The 15,284-nt window shown below is 39.5% G+C and overlaps 1 protein-coding gene and 1 pseudogene across 3 annotated transcripts in view; one reads left to right on the top strand and one right to left on the bottom strand.

Annotated features, from left to right (window-relative positions):
• The window catches only part of Rexo5 (RNA exonuclease 5), a 56,325-nt gene that overhangs the window by 31,669 nt on the left and 9,372 nt on the right, over positions 1 to 15,284 (top strand). For all 3 annotated transcript variants that reach the window (XR_004386850.1, XM_032892786.1, XM_032892785.1), the window contains 2 exons: positions 7,170 to 7,274; positions 8,524 to 8,661. Coding sequence is in view for 2 of the 3 variants with exons in the window: in XM_032892786.1 (XP_032748677.1) it covers positions 7,170 to 7,274; positions 8,524 to 8,661 (243 nt within the window). In the remaining variant the exon portion in view is untranslated. The remainder of the gene's footprint in view (positions 1 to 7,169; positions 7,275 to 8,523; positions 8,662 to 15,284) is intronic.
• On the bottom strand, positions 6,812 to 6,990 carry LOC116895101 (annotated as a pseudogene).

Raw genomic sequence — 15,284 nt, 5'->3', positions numbered from 1 at the left:
GTTTATACATATATACATATATTTAAGTGTGTGTGCATACATGCACATGTGTACATGTGTGTATCTCTCCTACTTAGTGTTGCTGATATGTGTTTAGGGCTTGACTAGTTAGGATTGGATAACCTATCAGGGAGCTTATTCCTGGAAAAGACTGATTCTGCTTCTCCCAGGTTTCCCCCATCCAGATTGGCTTGTCAACTGGCGTAATCAATATGCACATACTATTTAGGCAACCTTATTGTGGAGAATTCACAGGTATAGCTTTCGGTCATGTTTAGCAGACACTGTCTTACAGCAGGCATCCTAGTCTTTGGCTCTTGCAATTTCTCTGCAGTTTTCCCTGAGCCTTGGGTATAAGGCTATGACATAGGTGTTTGAACTGGGACTGAGACCCCAGTCAGTTGTTCTCTGCACTCTGACCAGTTGTGAATTTCTGTAATAGCCTCTATCTATTACAGAAAGAAGCTTCATTGTGAGGGTGAGACCTGCACTTACCTGAGCTAACAGAGTAAGAATTCAGTATGCATGTAGAGGTTGTACTGGTTTAGGAAAGTAGAGTAGTGGGCTCTTCTCTTGGATTCATGACTTCACAGCCATGGACAATAGACTATGTTTGTAATGCCAAATGTGAATTCTCTCCTATTGAATAGACTTTAAGTCCAGTAAAACTTCTTTAATCCCAAGATTAAAACACCACTATTAGACCAATAGGGATAGCTTACCATCTATAAGCCTAGAAACTATGATAGTAGTGAACCAAGAAAATGATAATTCTAAGTTGTGTACTTTAGTGGTTGTGTTTGGATTTATAGTATACTGACTTTGATAGTTATGTTTTGCAGTTTACCTTTACATAGTAGCACACCTTTTCATTCATGTATAAGAACCCTACACCACATACTTGTATTCCTTTCCTTCTGTCCTTATTGCTGTGGTTGTCCTCATAGCTTACTTCTGGATATATTATAGAACATACTCTATATTGTTACTACTTTTGCTTTGACTGTGGGTTATTTAAAAAATATTTGGGAGGCTGGAACACTGGTCAGTGTATCAGCAGACTGCCTGCTTTTACAAAGGACCCTGGCTCAGCACCAATATGGCAGCTCACAACCACCTGTAACTCCAGTGCTAGGGGATCTAATGCCCTCTTCTGGCCTCTACCAGCACCAGGAACATATTGTAGTGCACATACCTATATGCAGGCAAGTACTCATACACATAAAAACAAAATAAAAATAGATTTTAGTAAAAAGATACAGTAGGTATACCTGTTTACCTTGTGATTATCACATCTAATGGTATTTATTTTTTCATATAAATTCAAATTTTAATTTGGACAGTACACAGTCTGTAGGGACTAAATTCTTAACAGCTTTTGTTTATTATGTAACAGCCATTTTTTAAAAAAAACCTTGATGTTTGGAACATATTTTGGGTGACATTTGTTTTCTTTGTAGCACTTTAAAGAACTTCCTACATGTCTTTCAGCTTCCATCAGATTTCTTCCTTTAGTGTCTTAGTTTTCTTTCTGTTGTTATGATAAATAACCATGACCCAAAGCAACTTGAGGAGCAAAGGATTTATTTGACCGTATGCCTCTGACAATATGACAATGACAGCCTGTCATTGGGCAAATTAGGGAACTTAGAGGCAGGAACTAAGCATAGGGAGAGGCTATGGAGGAGCATTACTTACTGGTTTGTTCCTCATGGCTTCCTTCTTTATACAACCCAGGACCACTGCCCAAGAATGTCAGTGCTCAGGGGTTGGGAGCAGGGATAATTAGCTCTCCAATACCAATCACCAATCAAGAAAGTGCTCCAAAGATCTGCCCATGGGTCAATTTGACAGAGGCAATTCCTCAACTGTAAATGTAATTCTGGCATTTTTATCTACTTCCCCCTTGTTACCAAATAAATGACAAGGAGATCTTATATTTATTAACAAGTCGCAAGCATTAAAGCTGGGCAGATAACCAATCTATTTTAATCTGACCATGCTGGCCTGGACTACTTTTCAGCCTGTTCCCAGCCACATGCCCCATTACATGATTCTTTCCTGGGCTCTCTCTGTTCCATGTGTGTCCTAATGGCTGCTCCCTTGGCAACCTGCTCATGATGAATCTTCATGGTTTTTCTTCTTCCCTCTCTCTTCCTCCCTTCTCCCCCTTGGGACCCTGTGGGATCAGAACTCCTTCCCAGCTAATGACTGATCAGCAATTAATTAATCAACCAGAGGTGATGGAAAACCTTTACATGTCATTGAGACAGGAGATGCTCCAATATTTGGGACTACAACCAGATCTTTGGCACAGAAATCAGCGTCTGAAATACAGACTACACAAAACTATCCCCCAACACTCAACTGAGGCATCCTCTTTCTAGGTGACACTAGCTTGCATTAAGATGACAAAACAAAGCAAACAAAGAAAAACAATGTACTGAGTTTATCATATTTATAAAATTAGGAAAAAGTTACTATTCCAGTTTTATTTTTTATCAATCTACTTTTGTTTGGGGACTCCCACTGTTATTGCATTAGAATGCTGAGAGTCCCACAGATCACTGCTATTCATTTTCTCCCAGGTTTTCCCCTATTTTATTATAGATAATTTTTCATTGTTAATGTCTTCGGGCTCCATCATAAATTTAATTATATGTAATGTGTTTGTAATCACATCCAGTAAACTTTGACTTCAAACATTATAACTTTAATCAGCTCTCTTCTATCTTCCATGCCTCTAATAATAAGACTCAGACTTTCTTCTCCTTTCTTCTGGAATATAGTTATGACAACTGTTTTAACATTTTTATGTACTTGATTATCTGTGCCATTTTTACATTAGCTTTTAAGTTATTTCTTTCCTTGTGAATGTGTTTTTATCCTTCTTCATGTTCCTGGTATCTCTTGTTTGTCTTCCATGCCAGACACAGTGAATTTTATTTATTGGTATTATATAGTTTTGTGTCCTTGTTAATATTTGTGAGCTTTGCTTTGAGTGTGGTAGTTTTATGGAAACAATGTTCCTTTAGGCTTTTGCATTTAATATTTTTAGGTGAGAACCATGACAATTTTCATCCAACTTCTGATATAAAATCAAAATTAGTACTTGATGGTACAAGGATCATCAGATTTCGTGTTCTAGTTTGGGGAATTCTAGACTGTTCTTCGTCTTATGTGGGTTTTTGGAAATGTTCCTGGCAGTCCTGTAGGACTTTTTTCTGAACCTTACATAGTTTACTTCCATAGGTGCATGTAATCATGAGTAGTTGAGGGTCAGATCTCTGCAGGTCTCTGAAGCTCTGTGAGTAGCTCTTCACTCAATGACACTCCAGCCAGCAGACGTGGCCCGGACAGAGTACAGGATTCGTTGTGGTTGTTTCCCACCTCTCGAGGATTATTATTCTTCCTTTTCTAATGTCCTAGGAATTACTCTTTTTCACCCCTCTTTTCTGATCACTTCCCCACTTGGCAAAGACTTTAAGGACTATGTATTTATATGGTTCCAGGTATGTGCATACATGTGTGTGTACATTCCTGTTGAGGTCAGAGAACTTTGGGTATTGTTCTTTAAGTGCTTTCTACCTTTTAAGACAGTCTCTCATTACCTAAAAAAGACTAGTTGTCTGGTTTTCACTGCTTGTCTCTGTTTTATCTCACCACCCTAGGACTAGTTGTTGGCACTAGTGTTTTTTTTTTTTAATTTCCTAAGGGTCTGCATTGTCTTATTCCCTTTCCCATCTCACCACCACCAGGATGTTCCCCTCCCCCCTCCCCATTGCCGATGCCATTCACCACTAGTGTTTCCCTTCCACTGGTGGTCTTTGATATTCATTGCTATGGTGTTTTGATAGTGAACTTGGGTTTGTAATTGTAATGAAAGTGATTTACCAGCCGAGATATCACCCAACCATCCTTATTCTTTAATAGACTTTAATTTTTAGGTCTACAAAGTACATTTTCTGTTTATCCTCTGCCTCTATACATGCACAACCTCCACCACAGTCCACCCCAGACTGTCGCCATCACTGAATCCCACACCACCATCCCAGTCACCCGGTAATCCATTGTTTATATCAGGGCTTGCTCTTGATGTTGTATGTACTGTAGACTTTGACCAATGTTTGATGGCATCTATGTACCTATATAATATATAGTAGATTCATTACACTATCCTAAAAATTTTATGATAAATGTGCTTTGCTAATTGATTCTTTCCCCCTAAAAACCACTAATATTTTCCTTGTTGCCTTTTCCACAATGCCCCATAGTTGGAATCAATATAATATATTATATTAGGAAGCCTTTCAGATAGGCTTATTTTACTTAGTAATGCTCATATTTTCTCTATGCCTTTTCAGTGCTTTTTAATGACTTTTGTTTTTAATGTCTGAAATACTATTGTTCATTCTGCAGTTTTCATATCCATGGAGTCAACCAACCACAAATTGGAAATAATAACTGTACATGTGCAGACATTTTTCATTCTTACTGTTCCTTACCAGTGCAATAGCACAACTATTTATCTAGCATTTATATTCTCTTAAATAATATAATCTATAGATGGGGACTCAAAGTATATAATACAAATGTATACTGATCAAATGTAAATATATCATATTAAGTTGCATAAGTAGTCTTAGAAATGACAACTCAAAAATTATACAAAACAGTTTATATTAGATCAAATCCAGATTCTGTGCCATTTTATATTAGAGTCCTGGAACGTGACATGATGGTACAGTCTCAACATTCAGAAGACAGACATCTAGAAGGCAGAGGCAAGAGGTCAGGACATTCATAGACTACATTTTTCCAGACTCAGTTTATGAAATTGCATTTTGTTTACTTAAGCTGTTTCCCTGTTTCTTTGTATGCTATGTGAATTTGTTATTAAGACAGACATTTGAAAAAATAACCAGTTCTGGTCTGAGGAGATGATTTAACAGGTAAAGCACTTATCACACAAATTAAGTGCTGGCACACAGGTTTCCTTTTATTATAATTGTTGTTACTATGATAAAACACTGACCAAAACTCAGCTTGTGGGTTATAGTCTGTCATTGAAGGAAGTCAGGTCAGGAACTTAAAGTAGAAACCCTGGAGGAATGCTTCTTGGTGGTGCTCTCCAGCTTATGTTTAGCTATACATCTTGGACTATCCGCCTAAGGAATGGTGTCACTCGCAGTATGCTGGGTCCTTCTACATAAATTAACAGAACAGTTCCCCAGACATGCCCACAGGACAATCTACTCTAGGCACTTCCTCAGTGGAGATGTTCCTTTCAGATGACTGTAGACTGTGTTAAGTTGAAAATTAAAGGTAACAGGAATGCCATGTAAAAAGCATCGAGGGCAACGCAGAGAGACAGAGATAGATAAAGGTGCCTGGGGTGTGCTGGCTTGCCAGAGTAGCTGAGACTGAAACCCAGGTTCAGCACAATACCCTGCCTAAGAGTGACTGAGAGAGATAACCCTAGTGTCAACCTCAGGCCTCCACATCAGCATGCACACGTGTGCACATATAACTAACAAGCAAAAATGTCTATACGCACACATTCACTGCAGGCAGGCAGGCAGGCAGGCAGGCAGGCAGGCAGGCAGGCAACCATTTCTGGTTTTATGGTCTGCTTCATACAGCATCTCCTACACTTCAGGACTTGTGTTTTCTAGAAATCTAACTGCATTTTTTAATTGTCAAATTTTCTTGGCGGTTTGATGCTGCCCATTTCTTATACCTCATGGCATCTTCCTGTGGAACTACATCTCAAATATGATATAGTAATCATTTATTAATCATTTCTAAACAAGTCCTTTAGTTCTGTTAGTTCTCCAAATCCAGTAAGAAGAAACCAGTTTCTCAGGCAGCCCCTGGGTTCTCCAAAATATGGGGCACAGTGTCCGCTCTGTTTCCATTCTCAGAGAGAACCTCTGGAGTGGAAAGTTGCCTTCACATTAAGCCCCTGTTGATTCAGAGAAATGGGGATGGTGGGAGGAGAGGTGTGAACATAAATACTGCAGTGTCACTTTCCATTCACTAGCATGTTAGCCCCAAGTGCTAAAGTCAGAGATGTACCCTACCACTCTGTTTTCAGTACTTGGGGTTCAGGGAGGCTTGTTTGTTTGAGACTCATTTTATGGTGTTGGGGAAAAGAGATGAATTTATAGCCATTTTAGGAAAGGTTGGCATATGTCCTCTGTGCTGCATCCACAAAGGGCTGCACCCTTTTCTCTCTACACTCCACGCTGCTGTCTGGCTGCCAGACTTGTAGGCAGGGGTTATGAAATATCGACATTGTGACATTGTTTGCATTTTCTTGGGCCTTTTCTTTCTAGGGTGCTTTTGTTTGTACTTCACCGAATTCTTTCAGATCATTGATTTTCCTCCTCCCTACACACCCTGCCACCAGTGACTTAAGCATCCTTTCCTCTTTTCTGTATTCACTGACTTGCAGCAATATGTAATAACAGGAGCTCCTGTTGGAATTTATATTCTTACTTACAAGTAATCTGAAGGGTGTGTAGTAATCACTCCCAGGAATATTATGGGTTGTATATGTTGTGTATCATCTATGTGGTCTTTATGTGATAGTAGAGAATTGAACCCACCGTCTTGTGTATGGTCAGAGCTGGTCTACTAAGCTATGTCCTAAGGGCTTTTAGTTTTGATAGAGTCTCACTAAGTTGGCCAGTCCAGCTGTGAACTCAGTCTATAGTGTGGTCTTGACCTTGATACCCTCAGCCTCTGTGTGGTTGGGGTTATAAACCTGGACCTCCAGACCTGTTGCAGGCAAATCCTATATTCTTAGAAGGGGTGCATTGTTTCTGAGGTTCTGTAATACCAAGTTGATCTGTGAGGTGGATATAACAAGTTCCCTTCCATTTCAGAAATTCATTCCATATGTTGTTCTTAGACAGAGAACATAGTGTAGTAAGATGGGAAGGACAGATACTATTCGGGGTCTTAGCCAAAAGGCCAAGAAGCAGTGATTTAAAGGCTTTTCTAAGAGACTGTGCTGTTGCCATTTCTCTCTAGACCTGGAGGCCAACTATGTGTTACTTTGGTGTGTGAGTAAAGGGAGATTTTATATTACTGTGGTTCTTGGAGGGAGTGGAGTGAGTACTGGGTTCCTAACTCATCTTGTCTGTACTGTCTGTTCTCTTCAGGTGCTTGAGCAAGCCAGAGTGGAAGTCCCTTTGTTCCCCTTCAACATTGTGCAGTTCTCTTTTCGCCCCTTTCCACCCCTCTTCGCTGAAGAGATGAAAAACAATGTAAGTAGATGATTCTGCTGAAGTGTTTGAAAACTTATAGCCTCTCTTCGTTAAGAAAAGTAATGCACACTTGATTAAATTCACATCTCTTTCTCCAAATTATTTCAATAAACACCAATATTTGAAAAAACATGTTTTATAAAACAGGAATCAGACCGATTACCTTGTTTTGCAACTTAAGTTTATGTATGTGTTTAGTGTATGTGTGTATGTATGTGGTGGGTACATGCATATGCCCACGCATGCACAGGCAGAGACAAGGCCAGAGACTATCATGAAATATCTTCTTTTATCTCTTCTAGCTTATTTTTTGAGACAGAGTCTCACTGAATCTAGAGCTCACTTTCTTGGTCCTCCTGTTTCAACCTGCCAGCACTAGGAGCAGAGGCATGTGCCATTTGCACTGGACTTTGGTGTGGGTCTGGGGATCTGAACTCCAGTGGCCAAGCAGGCACTTTATCCACTGAGCTGTTTTCCCAGCCCTTCTTACAACTTATATTTCATTTAATTTAAAATACATATTCTATGTTATAACTTAGTTTATTTTTCTTATTTTTAATGTATGTAAAGTATTCTACTGGTATACCTATTATTGGAAGCATTTGCATTTTTAATTTTTTTTCTATTATAAATAATTTTTTCTATTATAAATTATTTTACATCTTTGAGCAAACTCTTTATTTTAAGATAAAGATTACTTGTTTTTTGAGATAGGGTCTTTATGTAGTTCTAGCTGTCATGAATTAATATTCCCTCCCTCCCTCCCTCCCTCTCTCTCTCTTCTTCTCTCCCTCCCTGCCTGCCCTGCCCTGCCCTGCCTGCTTCCTGCCACCCCTCCTCTCTCTGGAGACCAGGCTGGCCTCATACAGAGATCCTTCTACCTTTGCCTTCCATCTATGCCTACATCTGTGGTAACTTTTTAAGGGTTTATTGATTTTATTTTTTACGTGTGAATGTTTTCTCTGCAAGTCTGTCTGTGTTCCACATTTGTGCTTGGTGCTCTTGGAGGTCAAAAGATGGCAACAGGTTCCCTGGAACTTGAGTTATAAATGGTTGTAAACCACCATGTGAGTGCTGGGTACCAAACCAAGCTCTTCTGCAAGAGCAACAAGTGCTCTTAATCCCTAAGCCATATTTCCAGACCTTTAATAACTCTGAACTTTAGACATTTGAGAAAGTAACACAGGCTTGCCTTATGGTTTCAGTTCCTTTTCACATCTACCTCTTTGTTCTGTTATTTGTCCTACAGATGAAGACCAGGTGGACAGAGATGTCAACTATCTATGCTGGGCCATTTAGCAAAGATTGTAACGTCGGGTCCCTGAAGAAGGTGTTTAGTAGCTTGGGCCCAGTACAGTCTATAACTCTTGTTCTTGAAACTTATAGGGTAAGATGAGAAAATTAAGGTTTTTGACTTAGAAAAATCAGGTGATAGTGAGGTCTGTGTAGCTAATAGTGCAATGAGCTTGAGTGTCCCCAGTTCTGTGTGATCCACAAATAATCAGATTTTCCAGAGCTTATGTTTTTGTGTATTTATAATTTTATATTTTGTTTTGCTTAAAGAGAAATCTGCCATGTAGGCCAGACAAAAATGTGTCTACTGAAGCCAGGCAGGCGTGGTAACACATGCCTTCAATCTCAGAACTTCAGAAGGCAAAACGACAAAATCCCTGTCATTTGAATGTAGCCTTCATACCTTCTGACTGTGACCTCACTACTACATTCCTGACCACTTTTTACTTTAGACAGAGGAGCTCATTTCATATAGCTTTTGTTGGTCTAATATATGCAGTCCTCCTGATACTGCCTTCTGAATAGCTGGGATTAGAGGTGTTTGCCACCACACACTGTACCTAGCTTCAACATTTTCTTCCTTCCTTCCTTCCTTCCTTCCTTCCCTCCTTCCTTCTTTCCTCTCTCTCTCTCTCTCTCTCTCTCTCTCTCTCTCTCTCTCTCTCTCTTTTCTTTCTTTCTGTCTTTCTTCCTTTTTTTTTTTAAAGAAAAATTATTTAGTATAGTGTGAGGGTACTGTAGCCTGCTTTTCTTATTTTAATTCCCCTGTCTATTGGAGTAAATTTTATATATTGAATTTTTTTATTAATTTACTTACTTTATATCCTGATCACAGCTTCCTTCTCCCTCCTCTCCTCCTAGTTTCTCCATCTCCCCTTCCCTCCCCCATGCCCTCTTCCTTTTTTCCTCAGAGAAGAGGTAGCCTCCCGTGGCTATCAGTTCCCCTAGGCATATCAAGTTGTACATCTTCATCCACTGAGGCTAGACAAGGTAGCCCAGTTAGGAGAAAGGGATCCAAAGGCTGGCAATGGAGTCAGAGACAGGCCCTGCTCCTGCTCTTAGGGGTTCCACATGAAGACCAAGTTGCACAAATGTTACATGTGTGTAAGGAACTAGGTCTATCCCATGCATATTCTCTGGTGGTTCAGTCTCAGTGAGTCCCTATGGGCCCAGGTTAGCTGATTCTGTAGGTTTTCTTTTGGTTTCTTGACCTCTCTGGTGCCTCTAATCCTTCCTACCTCCAAATCCTTCCAAAGACTCCCCATCTTCTGCCTAATGCTTGGCTGTAGCTCTCTGCATCTGTGTCTATCAGCTGCTGAGTGAAGCCTCTCAGATGACAATCACACTAGATTCCTCTCTGCAAGTATAGCAGAATATCATTAACAGTGTCAGGGGTTGACTCTCTCCTGTGGCATGGGTCTCAAGTTAGGCCAGTCGTGGTTGGCCATTCCCTCAATCTCAGCTCCCTGACCATACTGTAGGCAGGAAAATTTACAGGTCGAAGGCTTTAAGGATGGGTTAGTGTTCCCAACCCTCCGTTGGAAGTCTTGGAGATGGCCTGTTGAGTCTCCATATCCCCATTGCTAGGAGTCTTAGCTAGGTCACCCTCATAGATTTCTGAGAGTTTCCATTGTCCTAGGTTGCTGGTTTGTCCCAGCGACGCCTCCCACCCTCACCAGTCCCAGGTCTCTCTCCCTCCTGTTTCCCTTCTACATTCCCCTCTCCCACCCAGTTTCCTCCCTCCCTCAATCCCCAATGTCTACTTTATTTCTCCTTCTCAGTGAGATTCAAGCATCCTCCCTTGGGCCTTCCTTGTTACTTAGCTTCTTTGGGTCTGTGGTTTGTGGCATGGATTATAACTGAGTACTTATGAGTGCATTCCTTGTTTGTCTTTCTGGGTCTGAGTTACCTCACTCAGGAGGATCTCTTCTAGTTCTAGCTATTTCCCTGCAAATTTCATGATTTCATTGTTTTTGATAGATAGGTAATATTCCATTGTGTAAATGCATCACATTTTCTTTACTCTTTCTTCAGTTGAGGGACATCTACATTGTTTCCAGTTTCTGGCTATTATGATTAAAGCTGCTATGAACACAGCTGAATAAGTATCTTTGTGCTGTGGTGGAGCATATTTTGAGTGTATGCCCAGGAGTAATGTACCTGGGTCTTGAGGTTAAAACTGTTTCCTGTTTTCTAAGAAACCACCATACTGATTCCAGAGTGGTTGCACGCCCACCAGCAGTGAAGGAGTGTTCCTCTTGCTCCACTTCTTCACCAGCATGAGCTGTCACCTGAGGGTTTGATCTGAGCCATTTTGACAAGTGTTAAGATGAAATCTCAGAGTCCTTTTGATTTTCATTTCCCTGATATTAAAATTTCTTTAAGTGCCATTCTTCCTAGCCATTAGAGTCCTCTGTAGAGAATTCTCTGTTTAGCTCTGTACCCCATTTTTTAACTGGGTTATTTGGTTTGTTGATATCTAATTCCTTGAATTCTTTATATATTTTTGATATCAGCCTCTATCAGATGTAGGGTCAGTGAAGATCTTTTCCCATTCTATGGGCTGCTGTTTTGTCCTTTTAGTGCCTGGGCTGTTGTTCTTCTGTTCAGGAAAATTTCCCTTTTGCCAGTGGGTTTGAGGCTGTTCCCCACTTTCTCTTCTATCAGATTTAGTATATCTGGTTTTATCTTAAAGTCTTTGATCCACTTGGACTGGAATTTTGTGCAGGGCAATAGATTTGGATATATTCACATTCTTCTACTTGTAGACATTCAGTTAGACCAATATTTGTTAAAGATGCTTTCTTTTTTTTTTTCTATTGTCTTGACTTCTTTGTCAAAAATCAAGTGTCTATAGGTGTATGGGTTTATTTCCGGGTCTTTGATTTGATTCCATATATCAACCTGTCTGTTTTTAATGCAGTTTTTATTACTATTACTCCATAGTACAACTTGAGATTAGAGCTAGTGATACCTCTGGAGTTCTTTTATTGTATAGGATTGTTTTTACCTATCCTGTAGTTTTGCTGTTGTTTGTTTGTTTAGTTGTCTGTTTTTCCATATGAAATTGAGTACTGTTCTTTCAAAGTCTATGCAGAATTATGTTGGAATTTTGATGGGAATTGTGTTGCATCTGTATATTGCTTTTGGTAGGATGGCCATTTCTACTGTTAATCCTACCCACTCATGAGCATGAAAGATCTTTCTATCTTCTGGTATCTTCTTCAGTTTCTTTCTTCAGAGACTTGAAGTTCTTGGCATACATGCCTTTCACTTGCTTTGTTAGAGTTACACAGTGATATATTATTTGTTGCTATTGTGAAGGGTGTTGTTTTCCTAATTTCGTTCTCATCCTGGTCATCTTTTGTATAAAGAAGGGCTACTGATTTTTTTTTTTTAGTTAAATTTTGTATCCAGCCACTTTGCTGTATCAGCTGTAGGGTTCTTTGGTAGACTTTTTGGGATCACTTATATATACTATCATGTCATCTGTGAATAGCAATACTTTGACTTTTTTCCTTTCCAGTTTGTATCCTCTTATTGCTCTAGCTAAAATGTCAAGTTTTATTGAATAGAGTGGACAACCTTGTCTTGTTCCTTATTTTAGTAGAATTGCTCTAAGTTTCTCTCCATTTAATTTGATGTTGACTAACAGCTTGTTATATATCGCCTTTATAATGTTTAGGTATGCACCTTGTATCCCTTCTCTCTCCCAAACTTTATCATGGAGTAGTGTTAGATTTTGTCAAAGGCTTTTTCAGCATCTAATGAAATGATCATGTGGATTTTTTTCCTCTTTATTCATATGGTAGATTACATTGATAGATTTTCATATGTTGAACCACCCTTGTATTCCTGAAATGAAACCTTGCTCATGTTGGATAATGTTTTTGATGTGTTCTTGGATTCAGTTTGCAAGTATATTACTATTTTTGCATCAATGTTCATAAGGGAAAATGATCTGAAGTTCTCTTTGTTGAGTCTTTTTTTTTCAAAACCTATTTTTAATGATGGTTCTGAAATGCTTTAACCTTCCTTGTAACCCACCACCCATCAAAGAAAGGATACAGAGTAAGTGGACCTGTCCAGAAAAGTTCTTTGGAGCAGCTCCATCTGTGTTGTCTGGAAATCAGCAGTTCAGGTCACAGGTCAGCAGCAGCAGCTCAGTTCACTCACAAGCACTTCACAGGTACACCAGCAGTCCAGTTCGGTAGAGTTGGGTTAGCAACAGTGATGACATGACATAATAGACAGCCAGGCCTCAGCCCTGACAAGTCAGCAGGAGGGACCAGGAGGGACCAGAAGTTCTCAGTGGTGCCTCTCTCAGGGAAGCAAAGGTCAGCACAGACCTCAGACCCACAAGTGTTACACAGTTAGCTGGATCAGCAAGCCAAGCCCTATTTCTGTCACTCTATGAAGTCCTGTTTATACCCTCCAAACACCACGTGTTCTCCACATGCCTTGCCTCAGCATGTGCATCCAATCACCCAGAGTCTTGACAAATGCACCTCAACTATGCAATATAAGGTAGACCAATGTGTGCATGTTTTTAGGAAACAATTCTTTATCATGTGCCCTTCCACATGTTTGCTTTAGATGAACGTCCTCTCTCTTGTCTCTGCTTCAGTGAAACGTTTCTTCACAAGTCTGCCTTACCTCTTCACCAGTGTCTACTTCAGCTAACTCTTCCTTCACATTTTTTTCACTTTATTCCTTTCCAAAATTAAATTTCACTCAGGTTGTTTTTAGGATATTTGTATACATTCACATGAAATTCTATCTTAATAAGAGCCATTTTTCAATGAGCAAGAATCTACCACCGTGTTCATATGAATATGTTTCTCATCCCTCCTCTTTTTTTCTCTCTTTTTAAAAATTGGGTATTTATTTACATTTCACATGTTATTCCCTTACCTGGTTTCCTGTCCATAAGCCCCCTATTCCCCTCCCCCTCTCCCATAAGAGTGTCCCTTCCACATCCACTCCCCTTTACCACCTCCCCACTCCGACATTCCCCTGCACTACGGGTCCAACCTTGTCAGGACCAAGGGCTTCCCTTTCCACTGGTGCCCAGGTGGAGCCCTGGTTGGCATTGTTGTTCTTATGGGGTTGCAAGCCCCTTCAGTTCTTTCAATCCTTTCTCTAATTTCTCCAACGGGGGTCCCGTTCTCAATTCAATGGCTTGCTGCTAGCGTTCACCTCTATATTGGACATGCTCAGGTTGTGTCTCTCAGGAGAGATCTATATCTGGTTCCTGTCAGCACACACTTCTTAGCTTCATCAATCTTATCTAGTTTTGGTGGCTGTATATGTATGGGCCACGTGTGGGGCAGGCTCTCAATAGCTGTCCTTTCCGTTTCTGCTCTAAACTTTGCCTCCATATCCCCTCCTATGAATATTTTTGTTTCCCCTTTTAAGAAGTGAAGCATCTGCACTTTGGTCATCCTTCTTGAGCTTCATGTGGTCTGTGGATTGCGTCTTGGGTAATTGGAGCTTTTGGGCTAATATCCACTTATCAGTGAGTGCATACCATGTGTGTTTTTCTGTGATTGGGTTGAGTCTTTATGTGACAGTGGCTTCATAGAATTAGTTTGACAGTATTCCTTTTGTTTCTATTTTGTGGATTAGTTTGAAGTATTGATATTTGCTCCCCTTTGAAAGTATGGTAGAATTCTACATTAGCATCTGGTCCTGGGCTTACTTTTTGTGGGGGAGAGGGAGGAAGATGTTTAATGACTACTTCTATTTTCTTAAAGGTTATAGGTCTATTTAAATTGTTTACCTGATCTTGATTTTACTTGGTAAAATTTAGATTTTCTAATTTTATGGCATTCAGATTTTTAAAGTAAGACCTAATGAATCTTTGGATTTCCTCAGTGTCTGTTGTTATTTCTCCCTTTTCTTTTATTTATTTATTTTTATATTTCTCCCTTTTCATTCCTGATTTTGTTAATTTTGATATTTTCTCTCTGCCTTTTAGTTTGGTAAGGGATTTGTCTATCTTGTTGGTTTTCTCAAAGAACCAACTCGGTTTCATTGATTCTTTGTATTGTTCTCTTTGTTTCTAATTTATCGATTTCAGCTCTGAGTTTGATTATTTCCTGCCATCTACTCCTCTTGGATGTGTTTGCTATTTTTTGTTCTAGAACTTTCAGATGTGCTGTTAGTTACTAGTATGAAATTTCTCCAATTTTTTTATGAAAGCACTTAGTGCAGTGAACTTTCTTCATAGCACTGCTTTCATTGAATCCTGTAAGTTTTGGTATATTGTGCATTCGTTTTCATTGAATCCTAGAAAGTCTTTAATTTCTTTATTTCTTCCCTGACCCAGTAGTCATTGAATAGAAAGTTATTCAGTTTCCATGAGTTTGTAAGCTTTCTGTTGTTGTTCAGGTCCAACTTTAATCCATGGTGGTGAGAAAAAATACAAGGGATATTTCAATGTTCTTGTATCTTTTGAGATTTGCTTTGTGATTGAGTATTTGGTCAGTTTTGGAGAAGGTTCTGAGGTACTGAGAGGAAGGTATATTCTTTTGTGTTTGAGTGAAATGGTCTGTAGATATGTTAGGTCCATTTGACTCATAACTTCTGTTCGTTCATTATTTCTCTGTTTAGTTTATGTCACCTCTCCATTGGTGATAGTAGGGTGTTGAAGTCATCCACTATTATTTTTGGGGTTTGGTGTGTGATTTAAGCTTTAGTAATGTTTATGTAGTA

The sequence above is a fragment of the Rattus rattus genome, chromosome 2 (genome assembly GCF_011064425.1).
Source record: "Rattus rattus isolate New Zealand chromosome 2, Rrattus_CSIRO_v1, whole genome shotgun sequence".
NCBI classification, from domain to species: domain Eukaryota; kingdom Metazoa; phylum Chordata; class Mammalia; order Rodentia; family Muridae; genus Rattus; species Rattus rattus.
The sequence above is the reverse complement of the archived record's forward strand: the minus strand, read 5'-3'. Positions and strand labels throughout refer to the sequence as shown.